Source organism: Anguilla rostrata, chromosome 10, assembly GCF_018555375.3.
Source record: "Anguilla rostrata isolate EN2019 chromosome 10, ASM1855537v3, whole genome shotgun sequence".
Lineage (NCBI taxonomy): Eukaryota > Metazoa > Chordata > Actinopteri > Anguilliformes > Anguillidae > Anguilla > Anguilla rostrata.
In genome coordinates, this window is record NC_057942.1 from 12,248,109 (window position 1) to 12,265,963 (window position 17,855).

General features: G+C 47.0%; 2 protein-coding genes across 4 annotated transcripts in view; both read left to right on the forward strand.

Annotated features, from left to right (window-relative positions):
* Window positions 1-167: 167 nt before the first annotated feature.
* rnf10 (ring finger protein 10) lies at window positions 168-12,727 on the forward strand. The gene is made up of 17 exons (XM_064354164.1): window positions 168-729; window positions 3,064-3,263; window positions 4,301-4,503; window positions 5,129-5,219; window positions 5,702-5,886; window positions 5,980-6,116; window positions 6,260-6,417; window positions 6,655-6,777; window positions 7,351-7,549; window positions 8,033-8,166; window positions 8,644-8,761; window positions 8,944-9,045; window positions 9,164-9,301; window positions 9,657-9,739; window positions 9,866-9,923; window positions 10,871-11,035; window positions 11,488-12,727. The coding sequence occupies exons 1-17, from the start codon at window positions 564-566 to the stop codon at window positions 11,559-11,561; spliced, it is 2,334 nt and encodes a 777-aa protein (XP_064210234.1). The 5' UTR covers window positions 168-563; the 3' UTR covers window positions 11,562-12,727.
* Window positions 12,728-12,857: 130 nt separating this feature from the next.
* si:ch73-138n13.1 (zinc finger CCCH domain-containing protein 13) overlaps window positions 12,858-17,855 on the forward strand; it is a 43,710-nt gene continuing 38,712 nt past the window's right edge. For 2 of the 3 annotated variants that reach the window (XM_064354160.1, XM_064354163.1), the window contains exon 1: window positions 12,858-13,872. The gene's annotated coding sequence lies outside the window, so the exon portion shown is untranslated. The remainder of the gene's footprint in view (window positions 13,873-17,855) is intronic. The other variant, XM_064354161.1, reaches the window with a different exon arrangement.

The window sequence follows — 17,855 nt, forward strand, 5'->3', positions numbered from 1 at the left end:
TCGTTACAAAATATATAGGCCAGCAAAGGCTAAAATGCTATGTGACAGTTACATATTTGACAGGTTGTAAATAGATCAGGAAAAGATCCATCCTAGTTTGGGTTAACTACGTTACCCACAATCCATTGGTGCGACCAAAAAAATTATAAATATCAGTCCCATCCGGGTCTCTACGGTTCCTGTTTGGCGACTCGTCGCCATTAATATTAGCTCGTCCTTTCGAAGCTACAATTTGGTGTTAATACCATCGCAATACCCGTTCTCCAGTTTTTGGAGAACGGCTAACTCCTTCCTGGGGCTCAGTTTTTCATTTTAGGAGGAAAAGCTCAGATTTCACGGGGTCCCGGCCCCGCAGTTTGAGCTCCCGTTCACTCCGTCTCCTTCCTCCTAGTTCGCTACTTTATTTTGAGACGCCTGATCTGTGTCTCTTTTTCTCGGTTTGTTTTGTTGTCAAGATGTCGCCGTAATGGAGTCTCCGTGTATGACAGAAATGAGCCAGGGCCTTCGCCGCCTGACCCGCACTCGCAGCAACCCGTTTTCCTCTCCCCCTTTTACCCTGTTTAATGCTAGAGAGCTCGGACGTTCTCTCCCCGGACCTCGGCCTCAGAAATCCGCAAAGCAGGAACGTCACAACCATGGAGAAAAACCCAAACAACAACACCAGCAGCAAAGTTCCGCCCCGTTCAGGTTCGACCGGCCCACCCACTGGCGATTCTAAACCTAAAACAGGTAAATTGTGAATGCTGCATTGTTGATTTCAGACCGTCTCTTTCAGGCCCCCCCCTCGTGGCAGGGTACACCAGAGCTAAATGGAGACCTACTTTACACCGAGGCTTGACGACACATTGTGCGGCCTATCTGACAGTATTTGTTTACGCGATCAAGGTGACGTCGAGTCCTGGCTTATTTTGTTTTAATTTAGTTGAGGAAAGTTAACGTTTCTCGTTATTTGTATACAAATAAGACACATTGTGTATTTGATCATTTTAAAAAGTCAATGTACTGTCTTACAGATTTGCATATTTAATATTGTTGTAAATGGCGAGTTATCCAGCGAAGAAACTATCTGACGTTACTTTGACGACTGCTGTCTTCTAAGACCGTGAAGAGTCAAAGTTTGATTATAAAGGAGCCCTAACCAAGCCAGAGACTTTACTGTTTATTAGATTAATTTACTTGATTCAAGCTCATGAAAGTTCGATCTTTCGTGGATTGCAGACGTATACAACTTGTCACCGAGAACATCGGTTACGAGGAAGTTGCTTGCATATTAAGACATATTCAGGAATAATGCAAAGAAAAGCTAATAAACTACCAGCATGTCACACATGGTCATTTAAAGTTTAAACCGTGACATTAATGACAGCTTGGCCAACCTGGTAGTTGAGGTTAACTCTCCTTATAATAAAATTACTCTAGCTACCGAGAAGTTATACTGTAGTTTAACTGAAGTACACTGCACTACGATGCTGTTAACATGCAGTACAAAAGAGTTCTACTTCATGTGTACTGCTCATTAAGTAATGAAACTGCCTTACGACTGCAGTAATTCTACAATAAAAAACAGGTGAGTGTTAAATATTGCATAATACTGTTGTAATACGGAAATAATTACGATCATAACAATTATTGTTGAACTGCAGTTATTTTTTGTAAGGATTGTTACACTGGACAAATTCTTTGAGGTTGTGATATTTTTAGTGTTGGAAAACCACTCAACCATTTCATTCAACAGTGATATTCATGTCCCATTCTACAACTGTGTGGATGCCTCACTGATACTGTAATAGCAAAGGTTACAAAGGGAGCGTTTGAAAAGTGGCCTATGGCCTGTTGATAAATCCCTACCATCCCACTTTACTGAACCATAATCTCCTGTGATTGTACAAGTACAGCAAACACATTCTGACAGTCCCTCTATCTGCGAACGTGAAAAGGAGCATGAAAGTCAAATGGTAAATATTAAGTGAAATGCTGAAAATAGGAAATTTGTACATGCATGAAAGTCAAGACTGAGGTATGAGGATTGAATAATTATCCTGACATCAAAATATGTCTGTGCCATATTTTCCTTTTGCATTCCGAGATGTATTCAGTTACGGTTAAATGGTCCCTGTTAGTAATGCAGTCAAATTAATTTGGACTCAAACTTTTCTAACTCTCTCAATTAGTGATCATTCAGAGTGAAATTCTCAATTGTGAAAACCACTGTCCAACACATATTTGTTTCCTGTCAGTTAATGCTGTACAGTTTCTGTAAGTTTTAAAAAAAGAAAATAGTTACATTTTCATTATTCACAGTGCAACATTTTATGAAGCAGAAAAATGGTGCATAATGTTGAAGAATAATAGGAAGTACTACTACTTAGCAATTGGAACCTGAGCCTTATGCAAGTCAGCTGAGTGTGAGTAGCCCAACTGCACTGTGCAATGTGTGTGCGCAGTTGCAGGAGCTAGAGGAGTGTGTTTATATGAGATGATCACTCTCTTTCACTCTCTGGTCTTTCATGATAAGACCTTGAGGCTTGAGCCAATGTGACAGCCAGTTAATCGCAAACTCACGTGTCCTGCATTTAGTTTCTCTTTGTAAAAGGGGTGGGAGTATGTTTTTTTTTGGTGGAAAAGCATACTTACAGCCTTTTGTGATCTGCATCATTTATCAATGCTATTGACTGTTCCATTAATAACATAAAATGATGATTAGCCTGTTTATTTTATTGAGAGTGCTTCTGTCTCCAGGATTTATGGGAACTACCAAGGCCCAATTAAAGTGGCAAGGAACAACATCACCTACACAGTGTGGACACTTATCAAAAGCCTATCTTTACATTTTGGTGAATTTTCATAAATTTGATAAGCAAAATAGATTGCTTTACATACTTCATTAAAATGTTCTGGGTCTGTTCCACCTTAAATTTGTATAGTAGAGAAAAAGGCCTTTTATGAAACAACTGTTGTTTTAATATGAATTCCCTGCTAGGAATTCCAGGTGAATACTGACTGTAATTTAATAGAATTGAACTTATTGTTTTTTTTCTTCTTCTCATCTCCCCGCCCTCGCAGACAGTAAAAATGGTGGAGGGTCCAAGCGCTACGGGCGTAAACGAGAGCCCTCCTTCCCCAAGACAGACAGCTTCCCTGGCCCCCGTCGCCCCAATCCACAGAAAAGCAAGAATTTTGACAAGAGACCGCCCCAGAGAGGAGGAGGAGCAGGTGGAGGAGGAAAGCAGTATGGGAACCCGGGTGGAGGTAGAAGGGAAGAGGTGGGAAACTCTCTGGCAGAAAGTATATTCATATCAGTGTTCAGTCGCCAGCATTTCTGCAAATGGTCCAGTCCAGTTTCTCGTACAAACATTCTTTAATTTAAATGTATGACACGTACATAACGCAATGTACATCAAAGAACTCTTTCACCTCAATGTTATGGAAGCGTACATAGTGAACAAAAAATGTGAAGAAATGTAATGTTTCTTAATAGGATATTGGGACATGTGTGGCCAGCAGGTCCTTGGGCACCATGGGGTCTGCAGTGCAAATACAAAACCACTATTCTATAGTCAGTTAATGGACTCATGCTTAGTTGAGTGAAGTCAGGCCCTTAGCCAGAATACCCCATGCTCGATTGGGTTCAGAGCTGGCAGCTCAACACCCCAATGTTCAGTGTCGCGCATCTACACCATTGGTCAACTACTTGTGCCCTGTGGACAGGGGAATTATCTTGAAAGATGCCCCTTTCTGCAGGAATGTAATGCAATAATGTGTTGTGTGAAGGTATCTTATTGCTCTGAATAAGTGCAGCTGCTGAATGTAATTTAATGTAATGTATTGGAGGTAATTTGGAACCATTGGTCAATGGTCAACACCAGCCATACCCTTTTAAGGTATGAATGCACCCAAACATTCCAGGAATGTGTACCCCACACCCTTGTATAACCACCAGAACCCTTCACCATTGGACCACATTATGTTTTTTGTTTTTGTTCCCTACTTGTGAGTCGACACTCTGCTTCCTGTATTTTATTCTTTCAGTTTGCACTACATCTTATTGGCCTACTCATACCACCAGCATCAAGATGAACGCATTTTGCAACGAGTAGCCTGGGCAGGAAACAGATGTAATCATGCAGAATGCTATAAATGAGCATTGTTGATAATGAGCATTGTTGATAATGAGCATTGTTGATAATGAGCATTGTTGATAATGAGCATTGTTGATAATGCTTCAGCATTGATTGTGTTGCTCGTATGACGCAGCGCCCGTGCTGCGGTAGCGTCTCATTGGCGGGGTTCTGTCTCTCAGGTAGCCGAGGCTCGCCGGGCCGAGTTCAGCCCGGCTCAGTTCGCTGGACCCAAGAAGATCAGTCTGAACCACCTGCTGAACTTCACCTTCGAGCCCCGCGGCCACGGGCCCCCCGGAGGGGAGGGCCACACCTGCTGGGGCCGCCGCAACAAGTGGGGCCACAAGCACAAGCCCTTCAACAAGGAGCTCTTCCTGCAAGCCAAGTGAGGACCTCTCTCCTGCTCCGCCCCGTTCTCCGCCTTACTCTCTGCCTTTGTGCCATCTCTCTCTCTCTCTCCACCCTCCCCCTGCGCTTCACATTAACTGCAGTTCGCAGGAGCTGAACACTGCCTCAGGGAAATAAATCCTGATTAATTGAATTTATCCTTTATTTAACATAGATGTTGTAATTGTTATTTGAAAAATCAGGAAATTTCAAGGGAGCCTAAGAATAGAGGGCACCATATAAAAGTTACAAAACATTGAATAAGACCATTTCACGTAAAGCTTAAAGATGTGGTGAAATGTATGAATATCCATTTTTAGAAACCGGTAGTACAGAGTATTATGCAAGTCTCAGCTGTGACCGGTTTTACTTTGAAAACATAATTAATATACCAGGTGACAGTATCTTGGGGGTAGTGCAGAGAATTATGCAAGTCTCAGTTGTGACCGGTTTTATTTGCAGAACATAATCTACCAGGTGACAGCGCTATGGGGGCAGTACGGTGTGCTTTACGGGCGCAGCTGTGGATGAGCCAGCGGTATGGCGTGTGAAAGGGCTGGCACACACCCGTAATGACATAACGGGGTTAGCGCTGGCGCTAACTGTCCTCTGCTTCCTCTCAGCTGCCAGTTCGTCGTGACAGAGGATCAGGATTACACGGTCCACTTCACTGACCCGGACACGCTGGTCAACTGGGACTGCGTGCAGCAAGTGGTGAGTGCGCTGGCCTGCCCCGACGCTCTCCGCCCCCCTGGCCCCGCCCGGTTTCACGCGCTCGTATCTCCCGGTCTAATCCTCCCAGTTTCTCTCATCTCTCCTCTGCTGAAGAACAGGAACTAGAGTAACACAAGCAGCGTAACACAAGAGGATGGAATATCAGAAAGACTCTGCATTAAGCTTCTAGAAAAGGAGTGCAAGTCATTTCTTTCCCATCTCACTGTAACGTTGGCCATTTCTTTTCTCCCTGTTCTCATGTTCACCATTCACTCCTCCCTTACATGAATGCATATTGAGTTATGTAAATTTAAATTATTTGTTTTAATGCTCGCAGCCAAAACCCCACAAGAAACAGCTGTGAGGCTTTCTGGTGGAGGAGTGACATAATCTGCTGTTGATATCAGGTTTAGTCATGTGACTCTGAAACCTCACACCTCCCCTCTCCTCCTCCACCTCCCTCCCCCCTCCCTCTTTTGCAGCGAATCTACAGCCATGAGGTGCCGTCGTGCCCCATCTGCCTGTACCCGCCGGTGGCTGCCCACATCACGCGCTGCGGGCACATCTTCTGCTGGCCCTGCATGCTGCACTACCTCTCCCTCAGCGACAAGAGCTGGTCCAAGTGCCCCATCTGCTACGAGGCCGTGCACAGCTCCGACCTCAAGAGGTTAGCGCCATAGCGAGGGGTTAGGTCACCCGCAGCCGAGCACGAACGAACCAGCGGTGAGATTGCAACCGTGTCTGCTCTCTGCCCCGGCAGTGTCGTCGCCATGGAGACCCGGCAGTACCTGGTGGGCGATGTCATCACCATGCGCCAGATGCGGAGGGAGAAGGGGGTTCTGGTGGCTCTGCCCAGCTCCCAGTGGGTGAAGGTGGAGGAGCCCATTCATTTGGGAGGTTAGAAACGCATGCACGCACACAGTACACAGTAGCCTAATCCCAAGGCTTAAAGGCTTATTGTGGCCTTCTCTTGACATCACCTGCCGTGTCGTGAATACAGCATGTTGGGGGTGGATGCTATATGACTGTCTCTGCTCCAGATGTGCGCCTGAGCCCTTACTCCAAGCTGCTGCTGGCCTCCGTGGAGCAGGTGCTGGGGCTGGTGGGAGAGGAGAGGGCCGCCCTGCAGGCCCAACTCAGCCAGGAGGACCAGGACACCCAGGCCTGCTTCATCCAGGCCGCCCTGCATCAGCTGCAGGTAATGTGGAGTAGGCTCCGCCCCTTGCTGTGTATGCTCCGCCCCTCACCATGTATGCTCCACCCCTTGCAGCTTCATCCCTGCCTTTCCCTGTCCACTGCGTCTGTCATATCGAGCTACCACCGTCACTGCTACTTTCAGATTCATCCTAAGATGAAGTCATTCGTCCCCATTTCCTGGAGCCTGTCTCTGAGATGCACGTGTTCCTTACCTCTCCCCCCTCCCCCCTGACCGCAGGAGCGAGAGGAAGCCTTGCTGAAGCTCGGGCCCAAGGAGGCGGACAGCGTCAGTCTGACCAGCCTGGCTCTGGTTGACCCCCCCAGCCCCCAGGCAGCTGTGCCCACTCTCAGCAGTAACAAGGTGGGCCAGTGGTTTCCAGACTCTGTTCTTTGTCTGAACCATAACAGAAACCTCAGGTGTAACTTGCTGTTAATTAATGTCTACTGAATGATGGTTTACCTTCTTTAGAACATATTATTTGAGACATAGCTATCCATGCCACGAAGAATAAATGTTCTGCATCCAAAGTTTTTAATCAGTCTGGTGTACTAAGAGTTACTTTTACTCTTCTTTACTGTATGAAAAGAGAGGTAATGCTGTTATAATTCGGTTATAGACTGGAAGGTGAAATCAGTGAGGTCTTAACTGTTGAATTTGTGGCCAAGGAAACAAAACCACCAGTTGATGAAGAGTTCAGTGACAGCAAATGGCAAAAAAGCCAGATCATCAGTGTGTTAAAATGAGTTCAAGCGAATATTTGTAGAAGAATCGAAAAAATGATTTCAGTCACGCGAGTCAAGAGATTGGCTGTAACAGTAACCAGCATGCCAGATGTTCCCAGGAGAGAGTTTGGAGCACTCACACCCGTTGTCCTGGTACTGTTCCGTTTGGGACGGGTAGTGAAATCCCTACTCAAACCCTCTCTCCCTCCAGCCCGTGATTTGCTATTCCTCCGCCTTCGATGACGAGGTGCTGGACGTCCCAGAAGAGCAGTGTGAGCAGCCCCCCGTGGCTGTCGTGGATCTCACCCCGCCCCCCGAGTCCCAGCTCAGCGAGGAGGCTCCCCAAAACCAGTCTGAAACGGGACACCCCAAACGCGAGGAGAACGCCCCCAACTACTACTTTTACCAAGGTAGGGTAGCCCTCTGTATCTCTCAGTATCTCTCAGCTCTGTAGCTTCAAGGCTTTTCACTCTCAGCCAGATTAACACTGTCAGTGTTCCGGAAAGATTATCACCTGCCTTTACTTGACAGTTCAGTTGGCACCACCAGGTGAAGTGTCTAGTAGCCCTGCATTTCCAAATCTAAAAGTCACGTTGCGTTAATGCCTCTCCCACAGGTACCATGCCAATATCCCATTGCAAATTCTGTCATATCGCAGTGCAAGTGCGACCTAACCATCTTGGGTATCCCATTAGTTGCCTATGACCTGCATTCGATATAGTTGGCAGTGTAGTTGGCTCTGTGGTGAGGACAGTAGCGTGTGGCCAGGTTCCCGGTGGATTGGTGGTGTGAACAGCAGGTTTCAGAGGAGCTAGCTTTGTGCTGGGCAGTGTCTGGTTTCTGGTGAGCTGGACGCACGCGGTCAGGAGGCTCACAGCCCCCTCTCCCCACAGCTGAGGACGGGCAGCAGATGTTCCTGCACCCGGTGAACGTGCGCTGTCTGCTGCGGGAGTACGGCAGCCTGGAGGCCAGCCCCGCCTCCATCACCGCCACCGTGGTGGAGCTGGACGGGCACACGGTCACTGAGGTGAGGGCGGGGCCCGGCTCACGGTGGACCTGGAGCTCCCTCTGGGAGAGGCACTTCAGAGACTCCACCCCTCGTTACTGCTGGGTTTTAATGTTACAGCCAATCAGCAGCCATGTAGCTTCCACGTGATCAACAAAAACATGTCAGATGATCTCATCAAAGCTACATGATCTTGCTGCTGATTGGTGGTCATACAGCCACCCAATAGACACGAGTCATGTTTCTGTTCCTTTAGCGTTTAGCATGGCCTCTGAAGCCTGGAGATGCACTGCGGCATTAGGTATGATTACAGGGGAAGAAAAGACTCATTGAAGGCTGATATGCCACATGGTGGCAGTGATTGTTATTTTGCTCAAATTTTTTTGTTGATAATTACTGCTATGGGTTAAAGCCCAGGCCTAATTCAGTCCACCCAAATTAAAACTGTGCGTGCGTGCGTATTTGTGCTCTTATATATGCTGCGTTCTCCCTCTGTAGGAGATCCGCCGCCGGCACCGCTACCTGTCGCACCTGCCGCTCACCTGTGAGTTCAGCATCTGTGAGCTGGCCCTGCAGCCCCCCGTGCTGTCCAAAGAGACTCTGGACACCTTTGCCGGTGAGTCCCCATCGCCTGTGTACCTGGAGCAGCCTCAGAGCAAAGGGATGGGTTCTGTGGGTCTTAATGCCCTAGTGCTCTCTCTCCCGTTCTCACTCGCTCTCTCTCTCTTTCTCCCTCTCCCCCTCTCCCGCTCTCTCTCTCTTTCTCTCTCACACACTCTCTCTCTCTCTCGCTTGCAGATGACCTGGAGAAACGCCGGCGTCTGCGGCAGAAGAAAGCGAGGGATGAGAAGCGCAGGGAGAGGCGCATCGAGATGGAGGAGAACAAGAAGCAGGGGAAATGTGAGTGAGGGGGCGGGGAGGGGGCGGGGCGTGCTGCGGTCGTTCGGCGCCGGATCGGAGCCTGTTGTGTGCGGGAGCCGCGTGAGGCTGACGCGGCGTCTCCCCTCTCCGCCCCCAGACCCCGAGGTGCACATCGGGCTGGAGAACCTGCAGCAGTTTCCTGCCTTCGGCTCGCCCCCCCAGGACCGCAGCCCCCCAGCGCTGCCCGACTTCACCCTGGGACCCCCCTCTCCCCTCAGCTGCAGCCCGGCCTCAGGTGAGTGACCACCCCGCCCCCCCCCTTGCTCATTATCCAATCCAGTTTGGGTGAGATGTGGCTGTGACAATGAGTACCACAGGTAGCAGTATTACAGCAAGCGCAGGCATGCACTGCATTCCTCATCAGATGAGCTGCGTTAATACATGTGCTTCTGCTTTGCTGAGCCAGCCTTTGCTCTCTGCAGTGATCAGGCCTACAAGCATCAAAGTGGTGTCTAATTTCGGTCTGTAGATGTGTTGACAGCTCCTGCCACAGCCTGTAGTGTTTCTCCTGTGCTTCTACTCTGTGTACCTGTGAATGCATCTGTGAGTGAGGAATGTGATGTGCTGAAATGGGTTTTTCCCTCTTTCAGATGGCGTGATGTTCCCCTGTCTGAGTGGGCAGAGCCCGGTGCTGAGTGTGGAAGAGGACTCCCACTGCCTCTCCTTCGCCCAGGTGAGTCCACCTCACACGCACACGCTCACACGCACGTGCTCTACCCTCTCCTGCCGCCAGACTTGAAATCCCGATATGTAGGATATATAGAATATAGAAGGTAACTGTGCGCTTCTCTCCGTTCAGATGCTCCGAGATGGGAAAGCCAGAGCTGACGCTGGGCCCAAGGCCATCCCAAAGACGGGTGAGGAGAGTTCATCTTCGCTTCGTTTGCACTGCCTGACCGGTGATGTAACCCGCATCATAGAGAGACTAGCCCTGGAGCGTGGCCCCAGATGGCCTAGAGTCCAGGCTAAACTGGCTCATGTAATTTGATACCGGAGTGCTTTTACCACATGAATTGGACCCACAGAGGATTATGGGCCCGTTGCTGTTAGCAACGAGCAAGAGATTTGTTTGTGCAGGTGAACCAAGTAATTTTGTTTACTCATAATCTGTCTTCTGCTTTAGTTTTCCTTTAACAGAGCAGTAGTGCTAAGGTCACAGGCACAGGCAGTGCTACAGATTGTGCTGTCATCTGAGGTTTAAGAAGCATAGCCTTTTCGCTTGTTCAGATCAATATTCAACTTGATATTACTTTTGAATATGCAGTGACCAGTGACCATAGACTCGCTCTTCATGCAGGTAACTGATTGTTGCAAATTAAATCCAGTCAGGCTGCTGTTTGTACTGAACAGAGGAGAAAGAATATTACTGCAGACCAAAACTCCCAGCTCAGGGGCACTGCAAATGCTAGCAGAGAAGCAACTATTTGCAAAAAGGGAACCTTCACACCTTTAATAATACTGGTTGTAGGGGAGCTGAAATGTGACATTAATATCTTGCAAGGGTCGGTGAACTTGAAGCAGGTGGCTAAGTATAAGAGGCAGAGCAGTGTAGACGCACAGTAATGGAATGACTGAATAGGCCCATGGAACACCACTGGGTCCCACACCTGGGTTCTGGCATGGCTGGATCTTTAAACCATAAATACAAATCAACCATCTTTATCTCCTCTGGGGTCCCTCCAGTGAATCACACCACATAACTGATTCTAATATGAAGCCAGTTGAATCCGACAACCCGCCCCGCCCCACTAAGTCACGGTCTGACGAGTCCTTATTGAGATCCGGCTCTGATAACCCCCTGCAGACAAGCTGCTGGCCCCCCCGGCAGCAGACAGCGACGGGGAGAGCGACGGGTCCGACCGGGTCCCAGTGCCCAGCTTCCAGAACTCCTTCAGCCAGGCCTTCGAGGAAGCGCTCCTGCAGCTGGACCACAGCCCGCCCGCCGCGCCACAGCCTGTCCTTATCACTGGTGAGTGCGTGTGCGTGTGCGTGTGCGTGTGCGTGTGCGTGTGCGTGTGCGTGTGCGTGTGCATGCGTGTGTGTGCCTGTGCGCGTGCGTGCATGTGTGTGTGTGTGTGTGTGTGTGTGCACATGTGCGTGTGTGTGCGTGCCTGTGCGCGTGCGTGCATGCGTGTGTGTGCGCGTGTGCGTGCATGTATGTGCATGTGTGTGGTCTCCAGGAAACAGAAGTATGCTATTGGCCAGACACACCACACTGGTGGAAGGTGGGGGGTGTTGGTCAGTCTGAATTGTTCAGCAAAGTCTGTGATTAGAGCGTGTATCAGTGTGTTATCAAGCTTGTTTGTGTCTAGACGCACCTAAACACCTGACAGAGCAGTTAAAGGATACTCTGCTTGCAGCCGTGAGCTTGCCTGGCTGCAGCTTCTCCACTGACTTGTTTTTCTCTCTTCCCTCCATCAGAGGAGAAAGGAGGAAAGAAGAAGAAGAAAAAGCAGAAGCTTTTGTTCAGCACCTCCATGGTTCACACCAAATAGACGACACTGAAGTTAAACGCACTTCCACAGACCTTCATTTCTGCCTGTATTTTTTCCCCGTTTACCCCTGTAGTCTTTGCACCAGCCTATCTGCTTGCTCACGCCGCCCCTCAGCATTCATCTCAGCAGTTCCAGTTCTCACACACATTGCTCCCCAGGCTGGAGCTCTGCAAGTATTGCCAAAGCCACACTGAATTGCACACAGGATCAGTATTACCAGTATTTTATAGTCCGTTGTTTGCAAGCACCTGGAGAACCAGGACTGGGCAGACATCCCTGACCCCACCCAAACTCCCCACTTTTCTAAAAGTCCAGAGGTTGAGAGTCACACCAGTCGCCTGGTGCGTGTGAGATTCCTGGTCATTTCAAAGGTGGGAGGGTCTCTTCAGGTCCCAGGGTGGAGAGAATTGAGAGGTTGTAGGGGCACAGTGTTTTGGGGGTGGCAGTCAGCCAGCTGCAGGTATATTCCACCTCCCCCTTTGACCCCCCCCCCTCCCCCTCCCCACAGTTATATACGTTCACTTCAAACGTATATACCCTGGGCCTTTCATTCTGATGCAAAATGGAAATAATAAAAAAAGTTATCCAGCCTAAAATCTGTAATACAGGGCAATGCTCCAATTTGGAGTTGAGTACCTTTTTATTCTATTACATTCTTGCCTCAGTAGTGTATAGTTGGATTGTATATTAAGTGGACAGTTTTCCAACACACAACACAACACAACCTTCAGTCATGGGAAGACACCTGAGAGAGCAGAATCCCGAACCTGGCCAGGCACTAATTCGCAGCCCCATTAATATGTCCTAAATAGGACATTGCATGAAACTGTGGTTATTCTAAAAAAAGAAAAAAAAAAAAAAAGAAAAGCTTACACATTGTTGTGACCTCATTTAGTTGACAGGCGATTTGACAAGGCATAGGATAACATTTCATGAAATAGTCCAAAGGTGTTTGTTTGTTTTTTCTTACTCTTCATTTTTTGCCTCTTTCACCCTTTTTCTTAGAACTGGTTTACTATCTAGGGTATGCTATGGATAGATCCAAGTCCTTTGTTTCTCTGGTGTTGCAAAAAATTGGACATGCAAAGTTTGCAGATTTTGATCGCGTTTGTAATGTAATGCCTGGGTGGAATGTAAGGACAGAAACTATTAAAGGAAAAAAATGAGTTTCTTTGTTTACTTTTTCTTTTTGAAGTAAAATTTTGGGAGACAATTCAATGTAAAAAAAAAAAAAAACTTTTAAATACAAAACTGGCAGAAATAAATATGCACAAACAAATGTTTTGTTTTTACGCAATTTGATTTAGCAGTTGGATTACTTTGGGGATTGCCACTGCACTGGTGGCCGGGAAACATTGAAACGCGTAACATGTTTTTAAAAAACGATGGTCTAACTGCAGTGGAAAGACAACCTGGCTGATATTCTACAATTAGTGGCGGGACTGTAATATAATGGGTAAGGAGGCTAAAGATTGCAGGTTCGATTCCCTACACTACACTGCCGTTGTACCCTTGATCAAGGTAGTTAACCGGCATTGCTTCAATATAAATCCAGCTGTATAATTGGATACAATGTAAATGTGCAAGTCACTCTGGATAAGAGCGTCTGCTAAATGCTTATAATGTAACCGTTTCATCGGTCGCCTTTGTCCACGTTTGGGTGAAACGTTTGAAATAAGTGTAATATTAAAGTTTCACCACACGAGGGCGACACATCAACGATTCTTTGGAGGTTTTCTGCATCTTTCCCTGCTCGGGTTACCTACGGGAGGAATACCAAAACAAAGTCCTCCTTCCGTGCAGTTCCAACCACACCTCCGCAGACCGAGGCATTCACTAGCAGACTAGGGTGACCAAAATTCTTGCACTGTCAGAAGGTGCAAAAACCTTACATTATCTCACCTTTGTCCAGTGCACTACATTAACAGTTTTCCAAAGGACTTCGTCCCACCCCGACATTGGAACTGGTCAACCCAGTCTGACAATAGCATGCCGTGTTCCCAGAGGGGAGGGACTCTGACCACCGCCACCTCTTCCTACGCCGCCGATCCTTGGCTTCGATTTTCGCTCAGGGTTGGTTGAGAGGCACAGCTGCTCCACTAGGAGGGAAGGTGAGAAAGAGGCACGACAGGTGAAAAGATGTCTTATTGAAGTTAGTTGGCTGCCTTTCCGATTGAGTGAGTTCGGATAAAATACGGGGCGGCTAGCACCGTGCCTTCTTCCAGTTAACTTCGTAACTTGTTAGTTGTTTCAAAGGGAAATACACGGAATAACGTTACCAACACCGGAGTGATTCAGGACACCCAGCAAGGTAAATCCCCTCGAACACTTGGCCAACATTAGCTAGCTAAACGGCTTTGCAGCTAGCTAACATTAGCTAGTTAGACTACTTCGCGGCGACATGATGGTTTTAAAACGCATTGTGTTCTAGCCCTGACATAGCTGGTTAGCCTGCTAACAAAGAAATTTACGCACACAGCTTGCTCCGTGACTGAACGGTTATTTGCTAGTTTGTTTGTAGCCTGACGTTATGGAAGGCTACGCTTTCTTGGAATGCCTTCTTTAACAGCTTTGACTTTTCCTTTCTCCCCCTTGGATAACGCTACCATAACTTGCACGGTGTTGTATCCCACCTTTAGTTAGGTTACAAGTGGGGTAGTAAATATTAGCTATGTTTTTGTTGGCAACATGAATATATTAGCGGTTACTGTATTCCCAAACTAGTTCCAGGAGGGACCCAATTCAGGAAATTGACCGAGTGACATGTATGATCACCACAAGATTATTGTTGTGCACATAACACGTATAGTCTTTGCAACTGAGTTGTATGCATGCTGCTATTGTAGCATAGTTTATAAAAGAATATAGCGCATTTCAAAGCAATAAAAGTATCTGCGACAGTGGTGACAGCGCTTGGGAAAGCTCTGTTGTTTGTGAAAGTACGGGGTTCTGTAATAAGTAGTTGTACCTAGCATAGTTGCAGTCATCGACTGCTTTGCTGTTATTTGAATACAGAGTGAGGTCGTGATTTGCAGTTTGTTTTTGTGTCCTTCCTCCTCTTTGGGGGGGAAATCGAGTTTGCTGGTCTATTGTTTGTCATGGTAACATGCCCGTGCCTTCACCACCATGCATCCATTTCCTTGTCCTGTATAATCATTTTCCCAGTTTATCTTTACAGCTAATTTTCAGATCCCCCCTCTGCTCATACGATGGCCTCTTTGAACTTTAATACAATGGCCTGGCTTTTCCGATCTCAAGCTGAATGGAAAGTTTGCTTTTATTCACTCCACTCCTATCTTTTTAAATCTTTCTTTTGTACTTTCTCCCAATTTAACCTTTTTAGTCTTTATACAGTCTCGCTAGCGATGACGCTAAAAAGTCACCCATCATATCATATTGCTATGTATTTTGCTAAGCTTTGAGATGTGAAAAAAACATTAAAATTAACACTGATAATGGCACCTCGTGCTGTGACCGTATATTGTAACGCCGGTGAAGCCCCGCAGAGCTCCAGAGACGCCAGAGGTGTGTGAATGGAGTGTGTAACGCTACAAGGGTTCCAACTCCAGCTCCTTTGTTGTGCTGGCAAAGTGAAAGATGTTTTTCCTCCACAAAACTGGACTAACCAGAGTGTGGGTGCTCTGGGATCTCTCTCACTCTCTCTTGCTCTCTCTCTTTTTCTCTCCCCCTCTCTCTATCTATCTATCTCTCTCACTTACTCACACACTTTGCAAAACAGAAAAAATGTGGATTTTACGGCGACAGAACAGGCAATTACTTGTATGAAGTCACTGGAGTTCACTTTATTATTACCTCCCAACATTATTAGTTCCATGCTCTCATTTTACGCAGGGCTGCAGAAGAAAAAAAAGGAGGGGGGGGGGGGTGTTCCTTCCCACTGCTCTTACTAAAATAAGAACATTGGTAGAATACCATAGTAATGCAAATTATTCTGGTTGCCCGGTGGGACTGAGCAGCTTTCATTCATCTACATAATGTACAGTACCCTGTTTGGGTATTATATGTGACAATAGTACCACATATGGATGCACAATGCTTTGTTTGGTTTGGGAGTACTTGGGCTTTCACTGGCTGCTGTAGCCTAGCTTTGAATGAATGACTGCTGTCGTTTTTTTGAATATACTTTGACAAATCCTTAAAGTCTTAATGACTTTCCTGGCGTGCTTTATCGCCTTTGGACATTCTTTGCTGTCTTGTTTTCAAAGTCCTTTGAAGAGAAATGTATTGAAAGCATTTCCTGTTGTCACATCCACTAATGAAAACTGGTTTAACTAGTGATTTCAAAAGACAAGTCTGCATTTTGGTCTTGACGTGCATTTTCTTTGTTTTGTCAGATATCGTTTTCTAATATCTTCTTCCTCACTGTGAGCCCTGGCAACCAGATATGTGTGCTTCTCCATTGTATTTTGACCGTGATATTCTGTGTGCATTTCCGTTTGTTAGTAGTAGCCTTTTTTGTTCATCTTTTGGGCATTTACTGATATGTCAGCCTAATCATTAGAGTCCAACCTATTATTATTATTATTATTATTATTATTATTATTATTAATAATAAAATGTGGCAAAGATGGGAATTCCTTTTCTAGTCCACAAAAGCAGCGGCTTGTGTACTTGCCATCGTCACTCCACCTTTTTTTCTGTGGTATTGCAAAAGATGAAAAACTGTTCTTGAGTTTATCCTGCTGTCTTTATCACGTGCTTCTCCAGCCACCATTATTTGATTTACAAGACGCTGTATGGTACTATTCAGAAGTGTGATGCTCTGTCCACCAAAGTCATTTTTGGTGCAGGCTGAAGGAGCACTTTGCCAGTTCATCGCCTTCATCCCATGCAAGCCCTGTGTCACATGACAGAGGAGAAACATGTTAAATATTGAAATTTAAACATCTTTAAAAATGATTATGGTAATGCAATGAAAAAAGCAAGTGGAACGTGTAGTCGCTGCTTCAGTATCTGTTAAGCAGTAGGCCCATAGCCCCTGGCCTGTCTATTGTGTGTCTGTTGTTGGCTCTGAGATCCACACCTGCTCAGCACATCGCATGATCTCCTCCACTGGCCCCTGTAACAGGTAACAGGCAACAGGCTTTGTTAGCCTAGCGTCCCACAGCCACAGTTTATGTGGCAAAAATTCCACCACAGACATCTTGTTCACATATTTTGTTTTGCTCTGTGCATAGGTGGAATTAGAAATGTTCTCAGGAGTTCTGACTGTGGGCGGGCTCTGTGAAGCTGAAAATCTGTGTTCTTCACGGACTTCTTAAATTAAAAAATATTACTTAATAGAGCAACAGAGTTTTAATGTCTCTTTCTATACAAGGCAAGTGCAGTCTTCAGCAAAGCTTTTACCCATTTGCAGGACCAGCTGATGCAATCTTTCAGAATGACAGTTGCAGCTAAAAGGACCGAACAATTGGTACAATTGGCCTTAAGGCACGGTCTTCTGAGATGGCAGCTCATAAAAAAAAAAAACATGACATCTGCATCGCACTGCTGACATCGAATCGACTGAAATGAGCAGGGATTTTTCCCTCTCCTTCCTGTGGGAATTCTCTGAGCGGGAACCAGAGCCGTTCCCTCCGGTGGCGAAGCGTGGCGTGCGACCCGTCTGCCGCTGCACCGTCGCTGAGCGCTCGGCGTGCCGCGTAGGCCCCCGGAGCTGGAGTCCCACGTGGACGAACCCGGCCGCCTTTCCTTCTCTTCCCCTTCCTCTTCTGCCCCGGCCCTTATCGGCCTCCTCTGTCCCTTATCTCCCTGCCCTGGTCCACTCCCACGGGACTTTAGCTCTCTGCGCGAAACTGCCCTGTCACAAAATGGCTGTGAGGGCAGAGGCTGCCTGTCCTCCTTCTACCCTGATTGTGTTGTGTCACTCTGCGAGGTGACTTGGAGTGTGCTCTTTCTCCACAGTGCTGTGTCCTGTTACTCCTGATTTTACTCAAATCTGAGTTATTCCTGACACAGCTGACTGTGCTCTGCAGCTGTAACGTGCTGCATAGGCGTACATAAGCACTCAGTCCAGACAACCGTTCTGGCGGTGTAATCCCATGGAATCGGCCTCAAGACACACGCATATCAGTAACGCTTAAGACTAAACCCTGGAAGTCCAATATGAATGCGCTCAAATGACCCTCCCTAGGGTCCATGTGAGGCATTTAAATGGAGAGCTGCACTTTGTTTTTATTTCCCCTGAGACCAGGAGATGCTGGATTCAGTCCTCAGCCGAGTCGCACCAATGGCCTCTTATTCGCCTCCCTTCCGTTTTACACCAGTGGTAGA

Excerpts from the sequence above, each read along its gene's own strand:
- rnf10 (XM_064354164.1), top strand. The coding sequence starts at position 564 with ATGCTAGAGAGCTCGGACGTTCTCTCCCCGGACCTCGGCCTCAGAAAT. Across the intron at positions 5,220-5,701 it reads GGGACTGCGTGCAGCAAGTG|CGAATCTACAGCCATGAGGT; the intron begins GTGAGTGCGCTG and ends CCTCTTTTGCAG. Across the intron at positions 7,550-8,032 it reads CAACTACTACTTTTACCAAG|CTGAGGACGGGCAGCAGATG; the intron begins GTAGGGTAGCCC and ends CTCTCCCCACAG.